At 40.7% G+C, this 22,868-nt stretch overlaps 1 protein-coding gene across 1 annotated transcript in view; it reads right to left on the bottom strand.

Annotated features, from left to right (window-relative positions):
• mapk1 (mitogen-activated protein kinase 1) overlaps positions 1–7,494 on the bottom strand; it is a 35,941-nt gene extending 28,447 nt beyond the window's left edge. Inside the window, 1 exon segment of the mRNA NM_001017127.2 lies at positions 7,306–7,494. Within this exon segment, the coding sequence (NP_001017127.1) occupies positions 7,306–7,433 (128 nt within the window). The 5' untranslated portion in view covers positions 7,434–7,494.
• Positions 7,495–22,868: the final 15,374 nt, after the last annotated feature.

Genomic DNA, 22,868 nt, shown 5'->3' with positions numbered 1-22,868 from the left:
CACACACAGGCAGAGTATGGCACACACAGGCAGAGTATGGCACACACAGGCAGAGTATGGCACACACAGGCAGAGTATGGCACACACAGGCAGAGTATGGCACACACAGGCAGAGTATGGCACAAACCAGCCAAGAATGGCAAACACAGTGAAAGTATGGCACACCCAGGCAGGGTAGGGAAGGCAGAGTATGGAACACACAGGCAGGGTAGGGCAGGCAGAGTATGACACACACAGGCCAAGTATGGCACAAACCAGCCAAGTATGGCACACAGGCAGGCAGAGTATGGCAGGTTTTTGCTGTACTACAACCATTAATATGGGTATGGTCATGTGATAACATGGGTGTGGTTTCAAGTGGGTGCGGTTTCAAAAAGGGGAGTGGTAAAAACTGGCTTCCATTATCGGCCCTCCACCACGCAGGTCAGAAAAATTCCGGCCCTCGGTACAACAGAAGTTGGACAGCACTGCCATAGAGAGTCACTATCTATTGGGCTGGTGGGGGCTGGTTCGCAGACTATAAACAAGGGTGATCAGAGGTGATAAAGGAGGTTGCGGCAAGGTATCCTGATAATTACCAAGTCATATCCAAGTCCATAATTGCAAGCAGGATCAGTAACAGATTGACAGGATACAAGGCAACAATGAAAATAGCAGTACTTTCATTTCTTTATATCACTCAATATATATTTTATTAGACAAATTATTATGAAAAGCATCAATAAAATATGATGTCTGTAAGGAAAAATGTGAAAAGACAAACAGTCCTGATCAAAATATTGAAGGCTCATCACTGTCAATGCTGAATGACTATTCTTAACCTTATAATTTATAAGGTTATAAGGTTATAAATTCATTAAGAACCATCATAAGAGCAGATGCATTCCTCCTGATCAAATTTAGAATCTAAGTAGTGAATACCAGCCGATCCTTTTAGATCCATGAGCCACATTCAAATGGAAAAAGTGTTGGGGAGCAACATAAGCGTGGGAAAAGTTCCTTGGGGTGCCAAATAAGAGCTATGATTGGCTACTAAATAGCCTCTATATGAACTGGCAGCATACAGAAGCCTCTCTTTGGCATTATGCTTAGTTTTTATGTGACCAAAACTTGCCTCCTTACCAGAAATTGAAATATAAGCACCTGCTTTGAGGCCGCTGGGAGCAACATCCAAGGGGCTGGCAAGGTATCGGACTAATTGGCCTGCAGGCCACCCATAGGAGTGAGGGAAAGACAGCTTTAGGGTGAAGTCAAAGAGGGCAATAAGTCGCTGCAATTTGTTTGCAGCGACTAATCCCCACTGCTCTAACAACGGTGACTTGTCCTGCATAGCATATTTAGCATTTTGACCAGTACCTTTGCGTATGGGAATTAGCCATTTCAGTGTTTAGCCGCAGGGACTGGTTTTTAACATTAAAAACTAATTGTCCTGTTTGTCTTCGCCCTTATGGTAAGATGCATAGATCTACACACTTGTAGGTTTGCCTACTGGCTGATAAACACTGAACACAAATCATGTCATTTGTAGCGTTATGCTTTTTAGCCATTTGTTGCCCTTTAACATTTGTATAATCAGTAATTTGTACAACTTGTAACATATGATGATAGTAGTAGTAAAACTCAATATGCACAAGTGATTTTAGCCTTATCAAACAGCACACACAGGTACATAAACATAATACACAAAACTCTGAAAACTCAATTATAGTCAATCAACTTTATTGAACTAAAGAAAAATAAATTTGCAAGAGATTTAATTCCCTTGGAATGAAAAGGAAAACATCAAAGATTTTGGAGCAAACCAAAGAGATTATTAAACGAACAATTTCTAAAATGGTAAAGCATGCTGCAAAACCAGTGCAGACATGACAATGCATTCCACAGATCTTGCAGGCCTCTTTAGTTAGATAACAATCTTATGTATAAGATTAAATAGCATGTGCACACAGGAGAGAACACAGTCAGTTTTCTAATAGTCTAACAATAACTTATTTTCCTGAGAATTAATACATCTAGCCCTAGCTATACAACTCAAGTTACTGTAGGAGAATCTATGTGGCTGGAGTATTTTGTAAAACCTTTATGCAGAACTGGGCTAAGTACAAAGAATACCTATGCAGAGACAGATTTAAAGTATGCTTTAGGCTATGAGAAATCTCCATGTTATGGATTAATCCATGCATAGCCCTTTTTAGCAGACTATACCCATATTAGTAGCTGCATTCTTGCAAAGGGAGCAATGCACAACAGGAGGGTGATAAGGACACTGAGACAGTGGCAGCTCAGGCAAACCTTTAGAGCTCTGGCACACGGGGAGACTAGTTGCCCATGACAAATCACCCTTGTCGCGGGCGACTAATCTCCCCGACTAATCTCACCGGTGGGATGGCATACGCAGCGCCGCTATTTCCCCGAAATTTGCTGAAGTTTCCTCTCAAGGCAACTTCCGCAATTTTGCGCCGCATATTCCATCCCACCGGCGATTAACATTCTCGCCATTGGGATGGCATTTAGGGGAGATTAGTCGCCCGCGACAAGGGAGATTTGTTGCGGGCGACTAATCTCCCTGTGTGCCAGAGCCCTTAGATTTACATTTTGTGTACTATTCTTTATGGAGAGACTTCTTTATTGCCCCCCTGGATAAAAAACAAAAAAAGGCAAGGTACTATCAAGTAGCATTTTCAGATTAAAAAAATGTGTATATAATAATGTTTTTTGTTAACTTTTGACTACCCAAAGAAAAATTATTTACGTCGGACCTTTTCTCTGTATGCAAATAGCCAATCACAGCCCTTATTTGGCACTTTAATGCTTGTTTGGCTTACCATCACTGTTTACATCTGAGTGTGGCTCACAAATAAAGGTTAGAGATCCCTGCTCTAGAACATGATGATCTTTCCCGGCACTCATATAGACATACCCCAGTCTCCTATTAGCAGAAGACTGCACTAGCCTGGGGTACTTCTGTATGAGCACCATGGAGGGATAAGCTATAATCCCCTAACAATCGCCAAACCACCCCAACCATGATTTTAACTTTTCTTATCCTTTAAAGTCAAGGAACTCTTAAGGTGGCCATACACCTTACAATTACAATCTTTCCTATGTCACAGGGAAAATAGTTCCCACCCTTCACTGACATTCAGGGCTGAATAGTCAAATATGGAGGTAAAAACAATAGAGATTCAACCTCTAACTAATGATTCAACCCTAAACGCAGATTTTGCTCAACAACATCAAAATCTTTTGTCCCGCCAGATCAACAAGATGACTGGTATAAGAAACTTTTCAGATAATGGCTGTCTTGTCGATCCACCATACACGCACCGAATATCACCAAAACCTTGTTTCGCACAATAATATTGGTGCATGTATGGCCAGCTTTACTATTAAGAGAAGAAAAAATTCCCACTGTAGCTATGATATTTGTGAGTGTACTTACATGGAAGGCTGTGTGAGTTTTTTTTTGTTTTTTTTAACTTTTCATGTTTTTTTTTTTTGGTATGCTGTACACATACATGTTTGTATCTGTACTTGACAATTATTTCTCAGTTATAGGTGTGGTTCCAATTTTGGAAACTAATCAGTCTAGGGCTTAACATAATACACAAAATTTTAAAGGGCAACTAAGGACAAAAGACAACTGAATATATATATATATTTTTTTTCAAGTCTTAATTGAGGGAAAATGGAGTGGATCTGCTTAGTGTGCCCTGGCCCTTAAGCTGGCCATATGAAGGTAAAAACTTTAAAAGCTGCACACTGTGTGTGGAGGCATTTTAGACAATTCATAGGGCTTTCCCACAGTCATATCCAATAAAAAGATCAGGCAGAAGATTCTGCTTGGCTGGGGCAGTATGCTGATGGGGTTTTCTTCTAAGCGGTCTGCATAGATATAATGATGATCACCAGTGGGTGTGGACCCACTGTATTACATTTTGCACTAGCAAAAATTCCAGGTGTTTTATCACATTACAGTGTACCAGTGCCCTTAAGATATACATATTCATACACGGTCCTTTAAAGGGCTATAAAATATACAAAATAGTGGAACTGCATAAGTATGCATTTTGGCACTGAAATCAGCTGTGTGCGCCTGCACTTGGGCTGACGCAATTAGCTATTAGGAGCATATTCATGACTTATGGTTCTCTACAGGCCCAAAATATGTCACGTGTGGCACTGGCCATAAACCTTTCATGCTTAACATTAGAGATACTACCATGTCAGGTTATGGCAATTTACATATTTTTTGCAAAATAATTTAGTTTTGTGTAGTTCACTATTACTTAAAGGACAAGGAAAGGCTGTAATGTAGCGAACCTTTTGTAAGGTACCCCTGGTGACCCAAGTTAGCACTTTGCAGTGAAAGGTAGGACCTGGGCGAATGTGCACCTTGGTATTAACCAATGGCTACCAATAACATATTGGCTTCAATTGTTCTACCTATAGATGGAGGAAAATTGCCATTTGCTTGACAAAGGGGCATGGCCCCAAAATGATGCACTTCTGCATTAAAAACTGTTCACCCTGCTTGGATAAGTTCTGTGTGCCAGTAAATTTTCTTATGGCTGAATTGCGAGGGTGCCAATGCCTCTATCATTGAGCACTAAGCCTAACTGTCCACGGGAAGGTATGGGTGTACATACGCTTCAAGTTTGGATTACTGCACCGGTACAAATTTTCCCGGTGTTGACAAGAGAGGCCCCTTGGCAAATAGCCTTATTTTTGTCACAGCCATCTTGGCAGATCTGCTGCTTTTCTGCATTACGGTATATGATTGTGTCTCTGCATTATAGAGTCCAATGGGCAGAGCCTATTAGGCTGTTATACCTATGTTTGGAATTGAAGTCAGTGAGCCAGAACAGAAGCAAATCTGCCATGATGGCACCATCAGCTTCCTTTTATTAAAAAATTCAGTAACTGGATAAATCTGGCAAAAAGCATATCAATAATATCTTACAATTAATGGTATGCATATAGCGGCCCATCAATTACAAGCCATAGCTATAAGTCATGGATACAAGTTGGTTAGTCAGAAAATTTTAGCGTAAAGCTGTTCTAATTCACTTCCCCGTGTGGATGTGGGTAGCCAATCCTATCTCTTCTCTTAACACAGGGAAAGGTAATATGCAGTTCCCAGTCAGGTCCACTGGACAAATAGCAAGATTCTAAAATAGGTCCAACAACTCACCACAGAGGAAGAGAGGCTCAAGTTTACCACCCTGTGCCTACAGCTAGGGGAGCGGATAACTGAAGACCACTAGACTGGGATTGGCTGGCACTCTACAATGCAAAGTGCTGAGTATTTCTGGCTCTCCTGCACAACCAGAGGAAGCAGCCAGCCAGAAGTGAACACCTGGGTCATGCTTGTAAGGTTTTTGGGAATACTTTAGCAGTGAGAAAGACAAATTTTAAAAGGTTCATTTCTTACATAGTGGAACAGCAAAAGTCTGTTCTTGACAATATGTGCACCCTTTAATAATTCATTGATCAACAACTATACAAGCAGTAACAATCAAGTAAAAGTGGTGTGCAACCCTATGTTAAGGTGGCTAGGCATGTAGAGATCCGCCCATTTGGTGAGGTCGCTGAACGAGCGGATCTTCCCCCGATTTGCCCACCTTAGGTGGGCAATATAGGGCTAATTCAATTATCAGGCCCTAAGGTCAAACCTGCCCACCTTGGCAGCTTAAATCTGCCAGTGTACCCCTTTAATCTCTTGTACTGCATGCCTGAAAATGTAAGATTTTAAACCTTGGAGATATTTGGGCCTGTTCAAGCTCCTAAAACATAATGAAACCTGATAATATTAATACAGCAAATTATATCTACAATAAAATTGATGTCACCCATGTACCAAGGACACACATTCTAATCTATATTTCTAGCTGGACTGAGGCACAGTGTCCTGCTTATGTCCAAACTGCATATCTCTGTGCATTTAGGCTCTGATATGAAAAACTGAATTAAAAGAATCACTGTGGAGGAGGGCTGGCACTTGTCACTTTAGAGTCGGCCAATGCCTTCCCACACAACACAATGGAACCATCATTTTAGCAGATTTATACTGAAAAGTGCTGTGATCTGAGGAGATTACGCAATGCCATTTAGAAAAACTGTTCCCACACGGAATGTAGGTTGGCCCTAGGTATAGCTAAACACTGGTTATTAAACTGAAAATGAGAAGTTAATATAAAAGTCACCTTTGGCTTGTGTCGCACAGGATATGGATGTCTATCTTGGTTTACAAAAAAAAAAAAAACAATACTCCCACTTTTACTGTACTTATAAAAAGTCCATAAAGTTACAATGAACACAGTTCTAAGTTTATAGACTAGCAGACCAATGAGACAGTAGTAAACTAAACTATGTGCTGTTTAGGGCTGTGAGCGCATTTGTCCTACACTCTGGTGCTACAGCATATATATGGGATGGGGATAATGTAAGAACCTGCACGACACTGGGAAAAAGGAAACAAACATAAATAACTGATAAAATACAACAATACTGATAAAATACAACAATATACAAATGTCAAATTGCCTTTTTAACCTTACTTCTTGAACTTAACTTTTGAGCATATTTCAAACAGGACTAACTGCAATGGTGCAAACCTCTAACTCATAACAAGTTATAAATACGCCCACAGCATTGTATCTTAAATATCTTGCACGCATACAGTATTAAATGCAAGTACAACATGGCCTCCATCTGTTCTCCAAGAACAATTCCCAAAGCCCTGGCTGTCAGTGGATGCAGGAGTAATTAGTTCATCAAGCCCTGATGGGTCAAACATTATACATTCCTATTTCATTAACTAAAACTGTAACAGGCTGTATGGGTGGGTTTAAGGGTACATTGCGGGGATGATTCTCTAATTCAGCTTTACAAAGGTTACCAACACAGCAAAGAAAGCCTGGAAGGCGCAATAATCCAACTACAGGGAAAGGAAGCACAAATCTGCATTTGGGGGAAAGCAATACCCTAATGTGCACCAGTGCTGCATGCAAAATGATTGCTGGCTATGACGGGATTGCTGGGTGCAGGTGCAACACAATTCCCAACACTAAATAATGGGAAAGAAATATTAGCGAACAAATGCCGAGTTGAAGCGGCAGAAAGGCCGGAGCTGGCAGCCGGGAGCCGAGAGCACGCAGTCCCTAGTGGAGCAGTGGCAGTGCGTGGGGAGGTGGCTGCACAAGCTGGAGAGGGCCGGGACAGATCCCAACACGCACAGGCCTGAAGAAGGAAAAGGCCATGACTAGGATTAGAAGGAGATCCGCCCGTACCCCATGCACTTACCAAACCATGCCGTACGCTCCCTCCCCGATATATGACAGGTTGGTATATCGCGGGCCTACGTCGAACGCCTGCCCTCGCACCATCTCCGGCCCCCCGCCGGGGTTAGACGAGGCCCCTGCCGCTGCCATGTTTTGCTTGATTTAATGCGTCGGGGAGAGTTTCTCCGGAGCTGCTGTGGGTATTACACGGCTCGGTCCGTCTGCGCCTCCGTGGGTGTGGCTGCCTCTCTGGTGGGGAGCGACAGAGCGGATGACGAGGCGGCGCCCCAGGCTCGCTGCACTGGCTCAGTCGTACGCTGTGTGAGGCGCTGCCGAGCTAACGCCTTCCCGCCCGCTGGGTGTGTGTGGGGCGGAACTACGGGCAGGGCCTTGGAAAGGCGCAACTCCCCTCACGCTTTGCTGCAGTGGGCGTGGACTCGTACGGCTCTGCTTTTTTTTTTTTTTTCTTTGCTAAACTCTCTGTTTTCACAGGGTGTGTTTGATTTACGGCTTCCCGGTTACTGATTTATTCCCGCTTTAGAAAATGATCGATTATACTGGAGGCTGCTGGGAAGTGTAGTCCGGCAGAAGCTAGAAAATAAAACTTCAATACGGATCCTGACAGCAGAATTAGAGGTCTTTTGACGTCTCTCGCCAAGCGCTTCCTGCCTAGACTGAACGCATCGATCGCAGTACGGCGGCTGTAGCGTCTTCTCTGGTGTTGATTGGACGCGTCTTTGCTGCCATGGGAAATGATCTGCAATATTTTTCAGTAATAGTTGCGTTCTTGTAATTGGTAATTACAGAATGTGGGGTTACGTTATTGTACATACTGTACAGCAAAACAGTATAAAACCCCATGGAAACAGTCCTGCTTCATACAATAAAATATTTTTTTTATCCTATTGGCCTGTAAGGAGCTGCCAATGTTACCTGGCGCCTGTGTATACTGAAACCGTTGTTTACATAGGTACATAGCATATTTCAGGAGTGCCCAGAGTTTACTGACATGGGATCTAGTACGTTTAGCAAAATTATCAGGGTCTTCCATGTCTAGCCATCTCTAGTTACCTTAAAAAACGCTCTTAGTTACAGAAAAACATTTTATAATCTAAAGCAGTGTCAGACTGGTCAACCAGGATATCAGGGAAACAAAGCTGTGAACTCTCCAAGTTTTCCCCAGTGTTACCTGATTCAGGAACTTGTACCCCATATCCTCCTGGAAACCTGTGGTAATCACCCATTTAAAAAAAAAATGTGCATGTGTAGTGAGCTTTCTGCTTGTACATGCAGATTAAGCACCCAGTAATGTCAGTGCATGCGCAGTGATGTCACTGGGAATCCACATTTGGCCACGCCACACAATGCGTGTGCCATAGAGTCCCCTGGCCATGCCAGTAGTAAGGCTGATGCCACACGAGGCGTTTTTGCGCTGCGTATTTTCTAATTTTCTCAGCGGCTGAAAAACGCCCGATATCATCATCCATAGAAATAACTTGAAAAGACGTGAAGCAAACCACACAAAGCGTAAATACGCTTGAAAACGCCTTAGCACGGATTTTTCAAGTGTTGGCCGAAATACGCCAGTATTTGCAAAGCAAGCTATTCCTATGTATACACAAAGGCAGCTGCCAGACCTAGCGGAAATACGCAGCATTTTTTACTATTTCGCACTATTAGCACCAAGGAAACGGGATTTGCTACGTCACCAGTACTAGGCTGAAAAACGCCATAGTCAGGGGCTGTGTGGCTTGTGCAGCATTTTTAGGCTGAGAAAATATGCAGCCTAAAAACGCCACGTGTGGCATCAGCCTAAGGTGACAGCTTTGAAAACTCCCTGTGGGCTAGGGATGCCATATTGCTGGTATCTTACCAGCCTGGTCAGTAAAAATGATGCTTAATCCCAATGTTATTAACAACGAAAAAAGAAAACTATATAGGAAGAGTGGTATTTTTTTCCTGTTAATGTGGCAACCCTAATGTGGGACACAGGCCATGGGATTTCCTATTTCTAAATGAGAACAAAGAGAAGAAATGAGGGAAGGACAAATGATGATAATATGAAAGGACCTGCTTGCTAAGGTTTTCTGGTCTTTGGCACTCCAGTCCAACACTGATTCAAAAAACAAGATGTATTTGCCAAGCCATAATGTAAACCTGAATAAAGGGAAGAACCCAGAAGGGTGAACTGATGAATTTATTGTAGACCATGCTGGGCGTAGGGTTGCCATACATCCGATGAGCATGGAAATCCACCAGATTGTTTCTAAGGTAATAATGCCACCCCTGTCATTACACTGGCCAGAATACTGCCTCTGACATCATTATTTCATAACTGAATTCAGTTTACATTAGAAATGCAGGCAGGCACTCTGGATCACCAAATAAAACGTTTCAAGGCAGCTCAATTCAGAGTTAAAACATTCTTGGCATTCTGTATGGACATAATAAACTAAGAATGTTTTTACTCTGAATTGAGCTGCCTTAAAACGTTTTTTTGGTGATCCAGAGTGCCTGCCTGCATTTCTAATGTGAATTTTCTAATGGCTCCCTAAGCTGAAGGTCTGGGGCATGAGCACTTGGACCCATCATAACTAAGGGCAGTAGCACATGGGGAGATTAGTCGCCCCGCAACAAATCTTCGTTACTGCAATGCCATCCCACCGGGAACAATGTAAATCGCCTGTGGGTTGGCATGCTGCGATGACGCTACGATTTCCTGAAGTTGCCCAAAGTTTCCTTGAGAGGCGACTTCGGGAAATAGCTGTGTCCTTTTTAGCATCATTATTCCATAATCAACATCATTGCTTATGCTGGCAACGTCAGCACACAAGCCTCCTGATGTTAGAGGTCCACCGCACCTTTGCCTAGGTTTAGGGCTCTGGTACACGGGGAGATTAGTCGCCCGCGGCAAAACTCCCTGCTCGCGGGCGACTAATCTCCCCGAGTTGCCTTCCCTCTGCCATCCCACCGGCGAACATGTAAGTCGCCGGCGGGATGGCAGACGCGGCGAGGCGATTTCGGGAAATCGCCGAAAAAGCCTCGCGAGTCTTTTTCGGCGATTTGCGCGAAATCGCGCCGCCGCGTCTGCCATCCCGCCGGCGACTTACATGTTCGCCGGTGGGATGGCAGAGGGAAGGCAACTCGGGGAGATTAGTCGCCCGCGAGCAGGGAGTTTTGCCGCGGGCGACTAATCTCCCCGTGTACCAGAGCCCTTAAAGCCCAGCAAATGTGACAACCCTAGCTGGGCTGCTCTAACCTACTGGTCACAAGTTTAAGATAAAATACAATCTACGTTGTTGGCACCTGAGGCTTATCTGTAATCTGCTGTGTGAAATTTGCTTACCTACCATTTAAGAAAGTAATGTGCTCACACAGGGCTGTTGGCAGACTTGCAGTGAATTGCTCCAGGTATCGCTCATTGGCAGGTGGTTAGAGGTTATATATATATTATTGGAGAAATCTGGACACTTTTGCTTACTAGGGTTGCCACTTTTGTAAAAATAGTGCTTGATGGCAGTGTTATTAATATGAAAGAAACATAAAAATATGAAAGGCTGGTATTTTTTTTTTTTTTTTTTTAAAAGGTGCTAGTCCTACTGCTAACCCATGCTGCCTAAAAATATTAAAAAAAATAATTATAATATAACTTTAATCATAATTTTATTATAGGAGTTCTGCATTCTACAGCCTTGGTGCCATTAACTTAGAATCCTCTGCCAAACTGGAGCATCTACATTCCCAAGTACGGCTAAACTTCCCCGTAGCTGGTCAGTAAAGGTAGAGTAGTGCAGTGTGCAATGTCTGGCCAATTCATGTTTTCCATGGCTCCCTGGCAATGGTCATCCAATAGGAGCAAGTGCAGTTAAAGCTACTCTGGTCCTGCTCATGCTTGTGGTTGGCAATCAGTGTCAGAGAGGCAGGGCCAGAAGGTGAAGTGAGACAATTACACTAAAGATCAAGGACAAGGAAATACCCATACTGAGGGCTTGCACAAGTATATTCATATAAAAGACATACTTTATTACATTATTTATTACATTATTAAAATACATTATACTCATTATATACAAATACATTACAGATATAGTTTATTGCAACTATATCTTTTATTTATTTGTGTTTATTGTAATACTTTGTATATATCTATTATCTTAATAACCCCCTGTTTGTATTAATGTATTCTAAGTAGCACTTTAGAAGATATAAGATATGCATACACTGGCACCCAGGTACATTAAATATTGTACCTGGGTACTAAGAGAATCAATTATTCCTCTGCATTGCAGCACAGACATTATCTAACTTTTTATACCCAAACTTTCAGTGTAATCATGGCTCATACTGAACTTTCAGTGTTATCAGGTTCCTGAGGGGATTCTACATACAAAAGAAGAGAGAAGGACTGATCAATGCACTTTGCCTGTTTCATAAGTAATTTAGTATCTATGCTAGTGCACATATTTAAAAGAAAAACAGGGGTTTTTAGCTACAAAATGATGATCATAAAATTGGTCTTGTCAGCTTTATGATCAATGTGCATTGATCAGTCCTCCTCTCTCTTTTGTATGCATGTAGCTAATTTGGCCATATATCAGTCACACTTCCAGTCTACTTGTACATTTTATTTAGCCTTGGAGTGCTCCCACAACCCCCTTTTTTGTGTATTACTGTTGTGCATCTGCCAGTAAATGTTAGTTACTCCTTTACCGGAAGGTGATGTGCCAGACATGGCTGCAAGCCAACCAATCTGCTCTACTCTGCCTGTCTGTGGGTGGCCTGCATTATTAGGCCAGTATCCTTGAGCCCCATGGGGGATGGGCCTTGACAACTGATTGGCCCAATTGAAAACCAAATGGTTGTCTAAATAAACCAAGTCCAACCTCAATCCAAATCCAACCTGGCAACGCCCTTTTGGCAAAACACATCACTGGTCAGCACAAACCCCACCCATTCAGTAACAAGCTCTTAATTTTTCATGGTCTGCACTCAACCAATGGCAATGGTATGCAATCCACCTAACAACCCCACTGTAACTGGAACCTTATAAAGAAATTAAACACTCACAGATTCTATATGGTATATAGATATGCATTATGAGCACTTTTATAGCAAGTATCTAAGTAACTGTACAACAATGACAGCCTTCACCAAGGCCAAATTCAGTCATGCCTCAGCACAAGTTCTTCCTAACATATAGTTAATTTTCCTTGGCAAACCAGCATACCAGACATAGAAAATTATATTTTGAGACAGTATGCAATTGATTTTAATTTTTTTGTGGTTTTTCAGTTATTCGTTTTTTTTCAGTAGTTCTCCAGTTTGGATTTTCAGCAGCTATTTAGTTGCTAGGGTCTTGTTTACCTTAGCAACCAGGCAGTGGTGCGAACGAGAGACTGGTGTAGAAGAGGGACCAAATAGACAGAAAAGGTTTACAAAGAAACAATTATAATACATTTGTAAGCTCATAAAGCAATAGTTTTTTGGCTGTCAGGGTCAGTGACCCCCATTTGAAAGCAGTAATGATGTAGAAATGCAAATAATTTGAGAACTATAGAAGGTGACTTAAAGGTTAACATAAAGGTGAACCATCCCTTTAATAAAAAAAGAATTTGCAATTTTTCCATCTCGACTAACGTCTGTATTCCCTTTTTTCATGCACAATAGTACTTTTACATTGCCCTTTGTCCTTAGCAGCTAAAAGTTGGAAGAGAACGTTGATAAGATCAATGCACAGTTTGCTTTGTAAGGGGTGGGGCACACACTTTCATACCGTGAACTCGAGGGTGAGAACTGCAACGTGTTGAGCAGCATTATGGTGATCGAGTACAGGGCTATTTCTTTACTGCTTAGAGACAGACACTTATAGACAGGACAGTTACCTGTTGTGGGTCTCTCCAGAACTGCAACATAAACTTGCTGCATGACAAGCTTGTTGAGGAGCCAACAAGGAACCATTTTATATTGGATTTAGTTAATGACCCAGAACGTATTGCAAATGTGCAAGTGGTTGAACCCCTGGGTAATAGTGACCATAATGTTATTTCATTTGATGTTTGGTGCAGGAAACAAATTTACACTCGGGAAACAAAGACACTGAATTTTAGGGCAGCGCTTCAGGGCATAGATTGGGGCATTATGTTTTCTGCTAAAAACACAGAGCAGAAATGGTTGTCATTTAAAATTATATTAAATCATTACTGCTCTCAATTCATTCCATTAATAAGAAAAAGTAGAAGTGCTAAGAATCACCCTATGTGGATTAACTCTGAGGTAAAGAAGTTAATAGGGAAAAAAGGAAAGTTACTATGTATGTTACTAAGGGGCTGATTTACTAACCCACGAATCCGACCCGAATTGGAAAAGTTCCGACTTGAAAACGAACATTTTGCGACTTTTTCGTATGTTTTGCAATTTTTTCGGATTCTTTACGAATTTTTCGTTACCAATACGATTTTTGCGTAAAAACGCGAGTTTTTCGTATCCATTACGAAAGTTGCGTAAAAAGTTGCGCATTTTTCGTAGCGTTAAAACTTACGCGAAAAGTTGCGCATTTTTCGTAGCGTTAAGTTTTAACGCTACGAAAAATGCGCAACTTTTCGCGTAAGTTTTAATGCTACGAAAAATGCGCAACTTTTTACGCAACTTTCGTAATGGATACGAAAAACTTGCGTTTTTACGCAAAAATCGTATTGGTAACGAAAAATTCGTAAAGAATCCGAAAAAATCGCAAAACATACGAAAAAATCGCAAAATACCGATCATTACGAAAAAAACGCAATCGGACTCATTTCGACCCGTTCGTGGGTAAGTAAATCAGCCCCTAAGTGTTACAGGAAAAAGTTTCTCTCAACCAGATTGAGTTAGTCAAGGTTCTTAATGGTAGGTCTTTTCCACCTCAGATATAAAACCATTAATGCTGATGAGCACGCACAGACTAATACATATGTAGATTAACTCTACTATATAAGTTTTCCATTTAGGGGTTTGGAGTAGATCTGAATGGTTAAATACTGTACATAGTACAAAACCTTTACTTATTAAACATAAAAATAATCCAACATGTTGCATTCATATTTCACATGAGCATTAAGGGCTGTGACACACGGGGAGATTAATTGCTGCGCCATCCCACTGGATAGAATGTAAATCGCCGGTGGGATGGCATACGCGACGCTGCGATTTGCCAAAGTCGCAGAAGTTGCCATGAGAGGAAACTTTCGGGACTTCAGTGGGATAGATTGTATTCTACTACAAGGTTATGGTAGGTAACAATGTTTATCATGTTGCAAAATAAATCCCAGTACTTTAGAAGTTGTTTCAAGAAAATCATAGACATGTAGGTCTGATTGCTTATTATCAGTGCCTCACTAATTGCTGCAGTGCAGTTGTCCATAACAATCAGATCTGTGGTTTAATTTCCTAACTGATGATAAACTGGTCAAAACTAATTGCTGATGTGGTATGGGCACCTATGCTTGTGCAATTGTGTAAATACCATGCAGCAGACTCTGTGACCGTCAGGAATATCTAACAATCAGACATTTAATGCTAATGCCAAATGGTGCGTAGTCTTGGCAAGCCGAAAATACGCTCCATGTGGCATTAGCCTTAATGTAAACAGGCACATAATCCCACCCCTCATCAAAAATAAGGCAAAACCTGAAAGTGAGGCTATTTGGCTCATTTCATAGTAATGGGCAAATTTGCACCTGATTGATGGTATGGTAATCCATACCTACCAATCAGTAATTACTTATGCTTAATCAGCAGCAGGGCTCATACTCATGAGTATTCCTTTTAGCATTTTCCTTCCTGTGCTTCCTTGCGGTGGAATGCTTGTGAGCCCAAAAGAATACTGAAAACTGAAATTTACTATAGTTGCTACAAAATTGCAAATGTACCCACTGTAAACATTATACGAATAGGAATGCATATGAAAGTCAGTATGTATATAGTCTACAATTACTCATTCATTTTTTTTTTAAACACAGAGAATATGACAAAATTGTCAGGAGAAACTAAGTAGCTTGCCCACAATGTCCAAGAGGAAGTGCCTGGGTGAAGACTTCTACTTTTTTTCTCAGGCAATGGAGGGACACTAACCTAGGCCACTTAATCGTATCACACCTCTTCCTGTCCTTGTCAAGGCATAGCTTGTCATGCCTTCCCCTTCCTAGTGCCCTTTAACCCTCAGAACAGCCTTCCACCAGGCAGTCCAGATCTTCTAAAATAGTGGATATATTATTAGTTGCTCTAAGAATTTGCCTATCTAGTCAATTTTTTAAAGGGAAATTTTATACCCTTGTTTTTACATGAGCTCATTCAGTCGGGGTTATGTAGAACAGTGAACAAACACTATCCGAACTTCCAAAATGTAATCTAAATGTAGTTTTCATACAAACATGCCTGTTTCCACAAATTGAAAAGACACCATGATACATTGACAAATCATTTCCCAAAATCCCTTATTAATTTGCATGGCCCTTCTGGTCCTATGATCTTCTTTACATCTGTCAACAAAGTGAGATTGTTGGCAAGTATGTTATAAAGAGAACATTTTCAGTTGATTATGAATGATTGCCTAAGAATCAGTCTAAAAGTTCTTATACATAAAATGCTGGGCACATGTTGAACCCATCCTCTCCATCTCTCAATGGAAATAATAATTCTGCTAATAAATTAAGTAATCATGTACAAAAGCAAACACCTAATCTGTTTTGTCTTGTAGGTGCCCTATCCTTTGTGATTATACATTCTCTCACTACATAAAGCAGTGATCCCCAACCAGAGGTTCGTGAGCATCCTGTTGCTCTCAAACCCCTTGGATGTTGCTCCCAGTGGTCCCAAAGCAGGTGCTTATTTTTAAATTTCTAGCTTGGAGGCAAGTGTTGATTGCATAAAACCCAGTATAGAGCCAAACAGGGCCTTGTATAAGCTGCCAGTCCACATAGGGGCTACCAGATTATGCCAATTATAGCTCCTATTTGCACCCCCTGGAACCTTTTCCATGCATGTGTTGCTCCCAACACTTTTTCCATTTGACTGTGGCTCAGGGGTATAAAAGGTTGGGGATCCCTGACATAAGTTTATTATTCAAATGCAACTTAATACAATTCAAACCTACAAGCTTTTGGAATGATTAAATCCAGTTATTATGAAAGGCAGGCCAGGTTTGGATTCTCTAGGGCTCTTTATTGCCGATGGGATGGCATACGCATCGCTGCGATGTCCCACAGTCGCCCTAGGTTTCCTCTCAAGACAACTTTGGGTGACTGCAGGACATAGCAGCCACGCATATTCCATCCCACCGGCGATTTACATTCTAGCCAGTGGGATGGGATTGCAGGGAGATTAGTCGCCTGCGACAACAAAGATTTGTTGCGGGGCCACTAATCTCCCTGTGTACCACTGCCCTTAATCAGGTATGGTAATGCTTTCTGCAGAATAAATATAGTGTTCTAGGTGGCACTCATGTGGCAAATCTATTGGCAGTTAAATGCCAAAATGACTTTCCTTCTCCTTTAACTCCTGTTTGTTAAATCATTATAAGACCCCCATTTTTTATGAACTGTTGTAAAGAACTGTGTACCATGCTGGAACAATATCAATAATTGTGCTACCCATCAGTTTGAGTTTCATTTATTCACTTCATGCAATTTGGAGTTATTTTTAGTCTGTAATACATTAGACCCATGACTGATTTATTACCAGGTTCAGCATACTTTATTAAAAAAAAACCCCTCTGTAAAGAACTAAAGGCCCTTATTAAAACCCTAGCCAAACTCCATAGGCCTCCCTCATCCCTCCCAAACAGCACCAATGGGGACACCCAATACTACCCTATTTGCTGTATTTGGTAATAAACATCAGAATAGCGCAGCAGGGTTGGTAGATGCCATATTGCACTGCTTGACATTATCTTCTCCACAATCTCATGGTAGGAACATGCACAGTTTAAACTGATACACTTGGCTTCAAATACATATGCTCCTTTTACAGTGTTTGCAGAGATATAGACAATAAAATAGAACAAGAGGGTGCTACTCTGCTTTTTATAACAAGGTTTGGCTAATAAGGCATTTTTAGGGATCCCCAGTGGTAAAGTTCAGGAGGGGTGGGAGTCTTTGGAAGTGGCCTAAGGTTTTAAAAATAATTAGTTAGACTTTGTGAAATAGCATTGCTGCAAAGGCTCACAAGGTATTAGTGAAGCCATCCCTCTAAGCATTCTTTCCACATTGCTACATAGTCTGCAGTTGGTGGTCTTTATGTGCTGGTGTCCTTTTATCTTTGTTTCAGGGACATGTGCAGTACAAAATAGGATTCTGCTGAAAAAATGGCCGACTTTAAAATGTATTCAATAGCTTCTTATAAGTTGAGCAGTACCACACAACAGGATCTTCTACATCACCTGGCAGCTCCCTATATTGCACCCCTGAATATGTTGGTTTTTAAATATGCTTATAATTTTAGAAACTGTTTTATAACGGATATATTTATTAAATAAAGAATTAGAGCATTTATGGTGCATACAATATACTCACTTGTTCAAAGCATTTTCAGGTGATTGCCATATATATCCAATACGCTGTTGAGATTGGCAAAAGCCATCATGGGAAGTGATCAGCAGCAATTCCTACCAAGTGAGTTTTTCATAGAAAGGTGTGAAACAAAAGGCTAATGATATACCAAGTATGATTAGAATACCGGTCTTTATCCTAGGCCATGTGACTACAGGTTTAAACATTAGGATGATGTTAGAAGATGTATGACAAAAAAACTTGTCTATATAACAGACATAAAGACATTCCTGTTATAGTCTGTATACTTAGGAGCCCGAAAACTGCCTGGAATAACCCCTTAGGTAGAGCAGGAGAGCCCTGCCGACCCCAATGTTCACCGACGCCCTTTTGGGGCTCCGGACTTTCTGCGGCGGGATAGACAGGGATCCTACTTACGGCCAAGGTTATTCTCCAAAATGCAGTACACAAGGATTAGACGAAATCAGAGTCAAGGTCAGGCAAGGGTCAGTGGCTGGCAGCAGGGATCGTATACCAAAAGACAAGCGAGAAGTCAAAACCAGATAATCAAACACAAAATAGCTTAGCAAGGTACCAGAAATACAGAACCAGCTTGGGCAATGAAAACAAGCAAGGAAAACGCTTTTAAGGTTTGAATTTGGCGCCAAAGTGACATCATCGCGCAGTGCCAGGAGAATATAAAGCTAATGCGCATCGGGACGCGCCAGAGAGGGGTGCATGCAGGAGCGCGCTGCACAGGAGGAGACTGGGGACTGGCACGCTTGAAGGTAGGAACGTGCCGGTCTCCCGGTACTCCTTACAATTCCTTTTGCAAAAAGTTACAAAGAAGTTCTCAAAATTGTTCCAGTATATTTGCTATAGCCAACTTTGTTAGTCACAATGGTCTGGGCTCAGGGAAACCTGGGAATATTGACTAAAAATTCACAAATTCCAATTTAAGTCAGGCAACCTGCAACACTCACCTTTAAAGAGATAGATCAATGTAAAAATGAAACTGGGTAAGATATATAGACTGTGCAAAATAAAAAGTTTTCAATATAGTTGGTTAGGCAAAATGTAATCTTTGAAGGCTGGAGTGGGCAGATGTCTAACATAAAAGCCAGAACTGTACTTCCTGCTTTTAGCTCTCTGAGCTGTTAGCCGTCAGTAACCAATCAGTGACTTGAGAGAGGCCATATGAGACATAACTGTTTAGTTAGTTTGCTATTGAATCTGACCTATGTGCTCACAAACTAACTGAATGGTTATGCCCCATGTGGCCCCCACTAAAGTCACTGACAAACTAAGAGGTTAGAGAGCTGAAAGCAGGAAGTAGAGTTCTGGCTATTATGTTAGACATCACTCCAGCCTTTTTATAGGTTACATTTTTGCCTAACTAACTTTATTACAAATATTTTTTTATTTTGCACAGTCTATCTATCTAGTTTAATTTTTTACACTGAACTGTTCCTTTAAAGGGTAACTAATCCCTAAAAACAAATGTATCTAGAAATGCCATATTTGATATACTGAACTTACTGCCCCAGCCTAAAGGTTCAACATTTCAAAAAGTATAATATATACAATATATAGTATAAAATGTAAAAGTCTTTATTAATATATTATCTAAAACATACAAACCCCACACTCCATGGCCTTATTCTTTTTGTGCCCATTTGGCGCATAATTGCCAATAACTAGGGAATATATAAGTATTTATTTATTATGTAAGGGTTAGTTGAAGCCATGCTGTTTATGAAGAGCATGGTTATAGAGGCCGCAAGACTGGATGTTGTTCCTTCCTTGCTTCCAGCTGCATATATAGTAGGAGGAGGGAAACCCTCTGTGACAAGATAAATGCTTTGCTCTAATCTACAAAACCTGACTTGAATATTAAAGCCAGGCAAGATGAACAATGCTGCAAACACACCAGTTCCTCCTGCTAATTAGGAGAGCAAGTATTACTACATGCAGTGACTAGATGGAACAGATCAAATGTAATTTCCAAATAATTCCAAATCCTTTCTAATAATGTTAGTTCAGAAATATAAACTTCACCTACACTGTATAAATAATTTAAATCTTGTTTCCTTCAGTCTTGTAATTCACAGTGACAGCAAGCAGGCAGGTGCCATTTTGTGGACACTGTTTTTAAGACAAGCTTTGCATCACCCCAAAATCTTTCAAAAGCTCCAGAACAGAGGACCTTATGCCCATGCTGTCCATTAGTATCACTGTTAGACTAGGAAGTGCTTAATGGAAAGAGCAAGTAATTGCTGTGGCTTAGGTGTTGACTGACAGCTAGGATATTTAAATACCTTTATAACAGGTATGAATGTTTTAATTAAAAAAAATATTTGGGTTTCATTTGAAAAGGACTTACAGTTTTGTTTTATGGTTGACAGCCCCCTTGGAAGATTAAGCATTCTTTTTAACAAATATGTGTAATTTTTTTTTATCTTTCAGTGTCTGAAATACAAAAGGTTAATCTAACAACTGATTGTTGAGGCAATACTATGGTTATTGGAGGAAATGATCAACAAAGGTAAAAGTAATCTTTCTGACTCCCTGCAAAATGGCACAGATGCTCAGGTCTAAGTATATTGCACAGCTAGCTTACACGTAACTAAGTGCAAAATTTGCAGCAGGTCTCCCTCCCCATGCACTCGCTATCCCCAGGAGGCCACAGTGTCTCTGGCAGGACCCATGGGAGTGGGCCCTGGAGCAGTCTGCTTTTGTGCTAGCATGCAGTATATCAGCCTTTATATGTCAATGAAGAAGAGTTGAAAATGTATGTCACAGTAGACAAAAAGCTGACCTGTTTCATGGGGCAGTTCAAGTTAAAATTTAGTATGTTCTAGAATGTCCTATTATTAGCAACTTTTCCATTGATCTTAATTTTTTATAGGTTTTGAATTATTTGCCTTTCTCCTCTAACCCTTTCCACCTTTCAAATGGGGGTCAGTGACCCCTTCAGGCAAAAAAATGATTGCTTACTAAGGCTATAACCTTATTGTTATTAAAAGTAGTAAATTATCTTTCTATTCAGACTCTTTCCTGTTATTTTTCCCTGAGTCTTTCATTCAATACAATGTATGGTTGCTAGAAAAAAAAGCTAATTTGAAATAAACACAATAAAATGCAATTTTGCAATTGTAAATTGGCTCAGTATATCACTGTCTGCATCATACTAAAAGTTAAATAATCTGCTTTAATGTGGGAACCTTTTGAGCTTTATTTTGCATTCCCTTTCTCTTGCTTTCGGCTCTCAGCTTTGTGTCCTGGTTTGATCCATGCTCATTCTTTTGTATTTTCTGTGGAAAAGTAAGGTAAATGCAGCCCTATGACTTGCACTGTAAAGGAAAAGCAACACCAAAAAACGAAAGTGCTTTAAAATAATTAAAATATAATGTACCATTGCCCTACACTAGGAAAACTCATGTGTTTGCTTCAGAAACACTACTATAGTTTATATAAATAAGCAGCTGTGTAGTCATGGGGGCAGCCATTCAAAGAAGAAAACATACAGGTTACATAGCAGATAAGCTCTTCAGAATATAATGGCGTTATCTGTTATCTACTATGTAGCCTATCCCATTTAGTCCTATTTTAGTTGCCTCTGTTGCTACATGGCAGCTTGTTTATACACACAATAGTTGTTTTTTTGAAGGAAATAGACCAACTTTAGTGCAGGGCAACAGTACATTATATTTTAATTACTTTAAAACACTTTCATTTTTTGGCGTTACTGTTACTTAAAGGGACGGTAAATTGTGTAAATGTGAAAAGATTCTTTTTTAATGGTTATGCCAGATCCCAGGAGTTCCAGTTCACTAATGAGTCTTTATAAAAATATACAGTTTAAAGAACCTGACCTCAGTTGAGAGGGTAAGCGAACGGGGAGTTGCATGACCTGCATAAAAGCAAAGTATGGTCATGTCACTTCTCTGTGAGTTCTAGTTTCCTTATAAATTACAGTGGGAGGACATTATCCACTATATATATATATATATATATATATATATATACATATATATACACACACACACACACACAAATACCCAATGCACATCATACAGTTGAGGGACAATGCGATATAACATTAGGATGTCCCACGCAGAGATACGCAGGCCAAACCATTGCTTTGGTTTTCTGAAGTTGCCTGTTGGAGGAAACTTTGTGCAACTTTGATGCATAGCCCTTTCCACCAGTTATTCTCTTTGTTTCCGCTCGAAAGGCATTTAAGAGAGCTCAGTCACCCTTGATTGCAGAGACCTATGGTGGGTGACCTATCTCGACATGGAACATCAGCCTTAATGTCTAGTAGCATACACTTAGACACTAGACATATGAAAGTTTACTTAGAGCAGGGGTATCAATAACATAAGGGGGCCAAAATCTAAAACACAGGCTAAGTTGAGGGCTGAATTTTTTAATTAAGATACTTAGTCTTAGTAAAGGATAGATCCTTCCTCACCCTGAAATGCCATATCACATGCCATCCTCGTGCATTAATCATGCTTTGAAAGAGGTTCATTATGTGGCCTATGGTTACTGTGCCTGACCGTACAGCTGACCAATTGCCTGACTACGCCGCTCCAGGTGGCCACTTGCGTTCTGCCCTTCAGGGTGCATGGTGCGGAATGATGTAATATGCACCATGCACCCTGCTGGGCAGAATGTAAGAGCAGCTTCTTGGAGTGCCTGGAGCAGCTTGTAATGTGAGCACATCCAAGGTGGAAGTTGCCTTTTTGGATAGAATTGGGCAAAAAGAATGCTTGAAAAAACTTTTAGAAAGCAGTTTCTGCAGGCATAACCATAGTACTTGGGAATGTGTAAATGTGGACACAGTCTTTTCTGTGAAATGTGTTTTTTAAAAACTTTCCTTGCCCTTCAAATTGCTGCCTTATAAAGAGGAGTATCATATAACCTTTTGGAAACAAACCCAATTTATATTCACTTTATGTTTAGGGAACATATGACAGGTATACACAGCTTTTACATGTGTATTTTAATTCACATCAGTGAAATCTGCCATAATATACCTCCTCACTTCAGTGAACCC

Source organism: Xenopus tropicalis, chromosome 1 (assembly GCF_000004195.4).
Source record: "Xenopus tropicalis strain Nigerian chromosome 1, UCB_Xtro_10.0, whole genome shotgun sequence".
In the NCBI taxonomy this organism is placed as follows: Eukaryota; Metazoa; Chordata; class Amphibia; order Anura; family Pipidae; genus Xenopus; species Xenopus tropicalis.
Note: the sequence above shows the minus strand (reverse complement) of the source record. Positions and strands in the feature narration are given on the sequence as shown.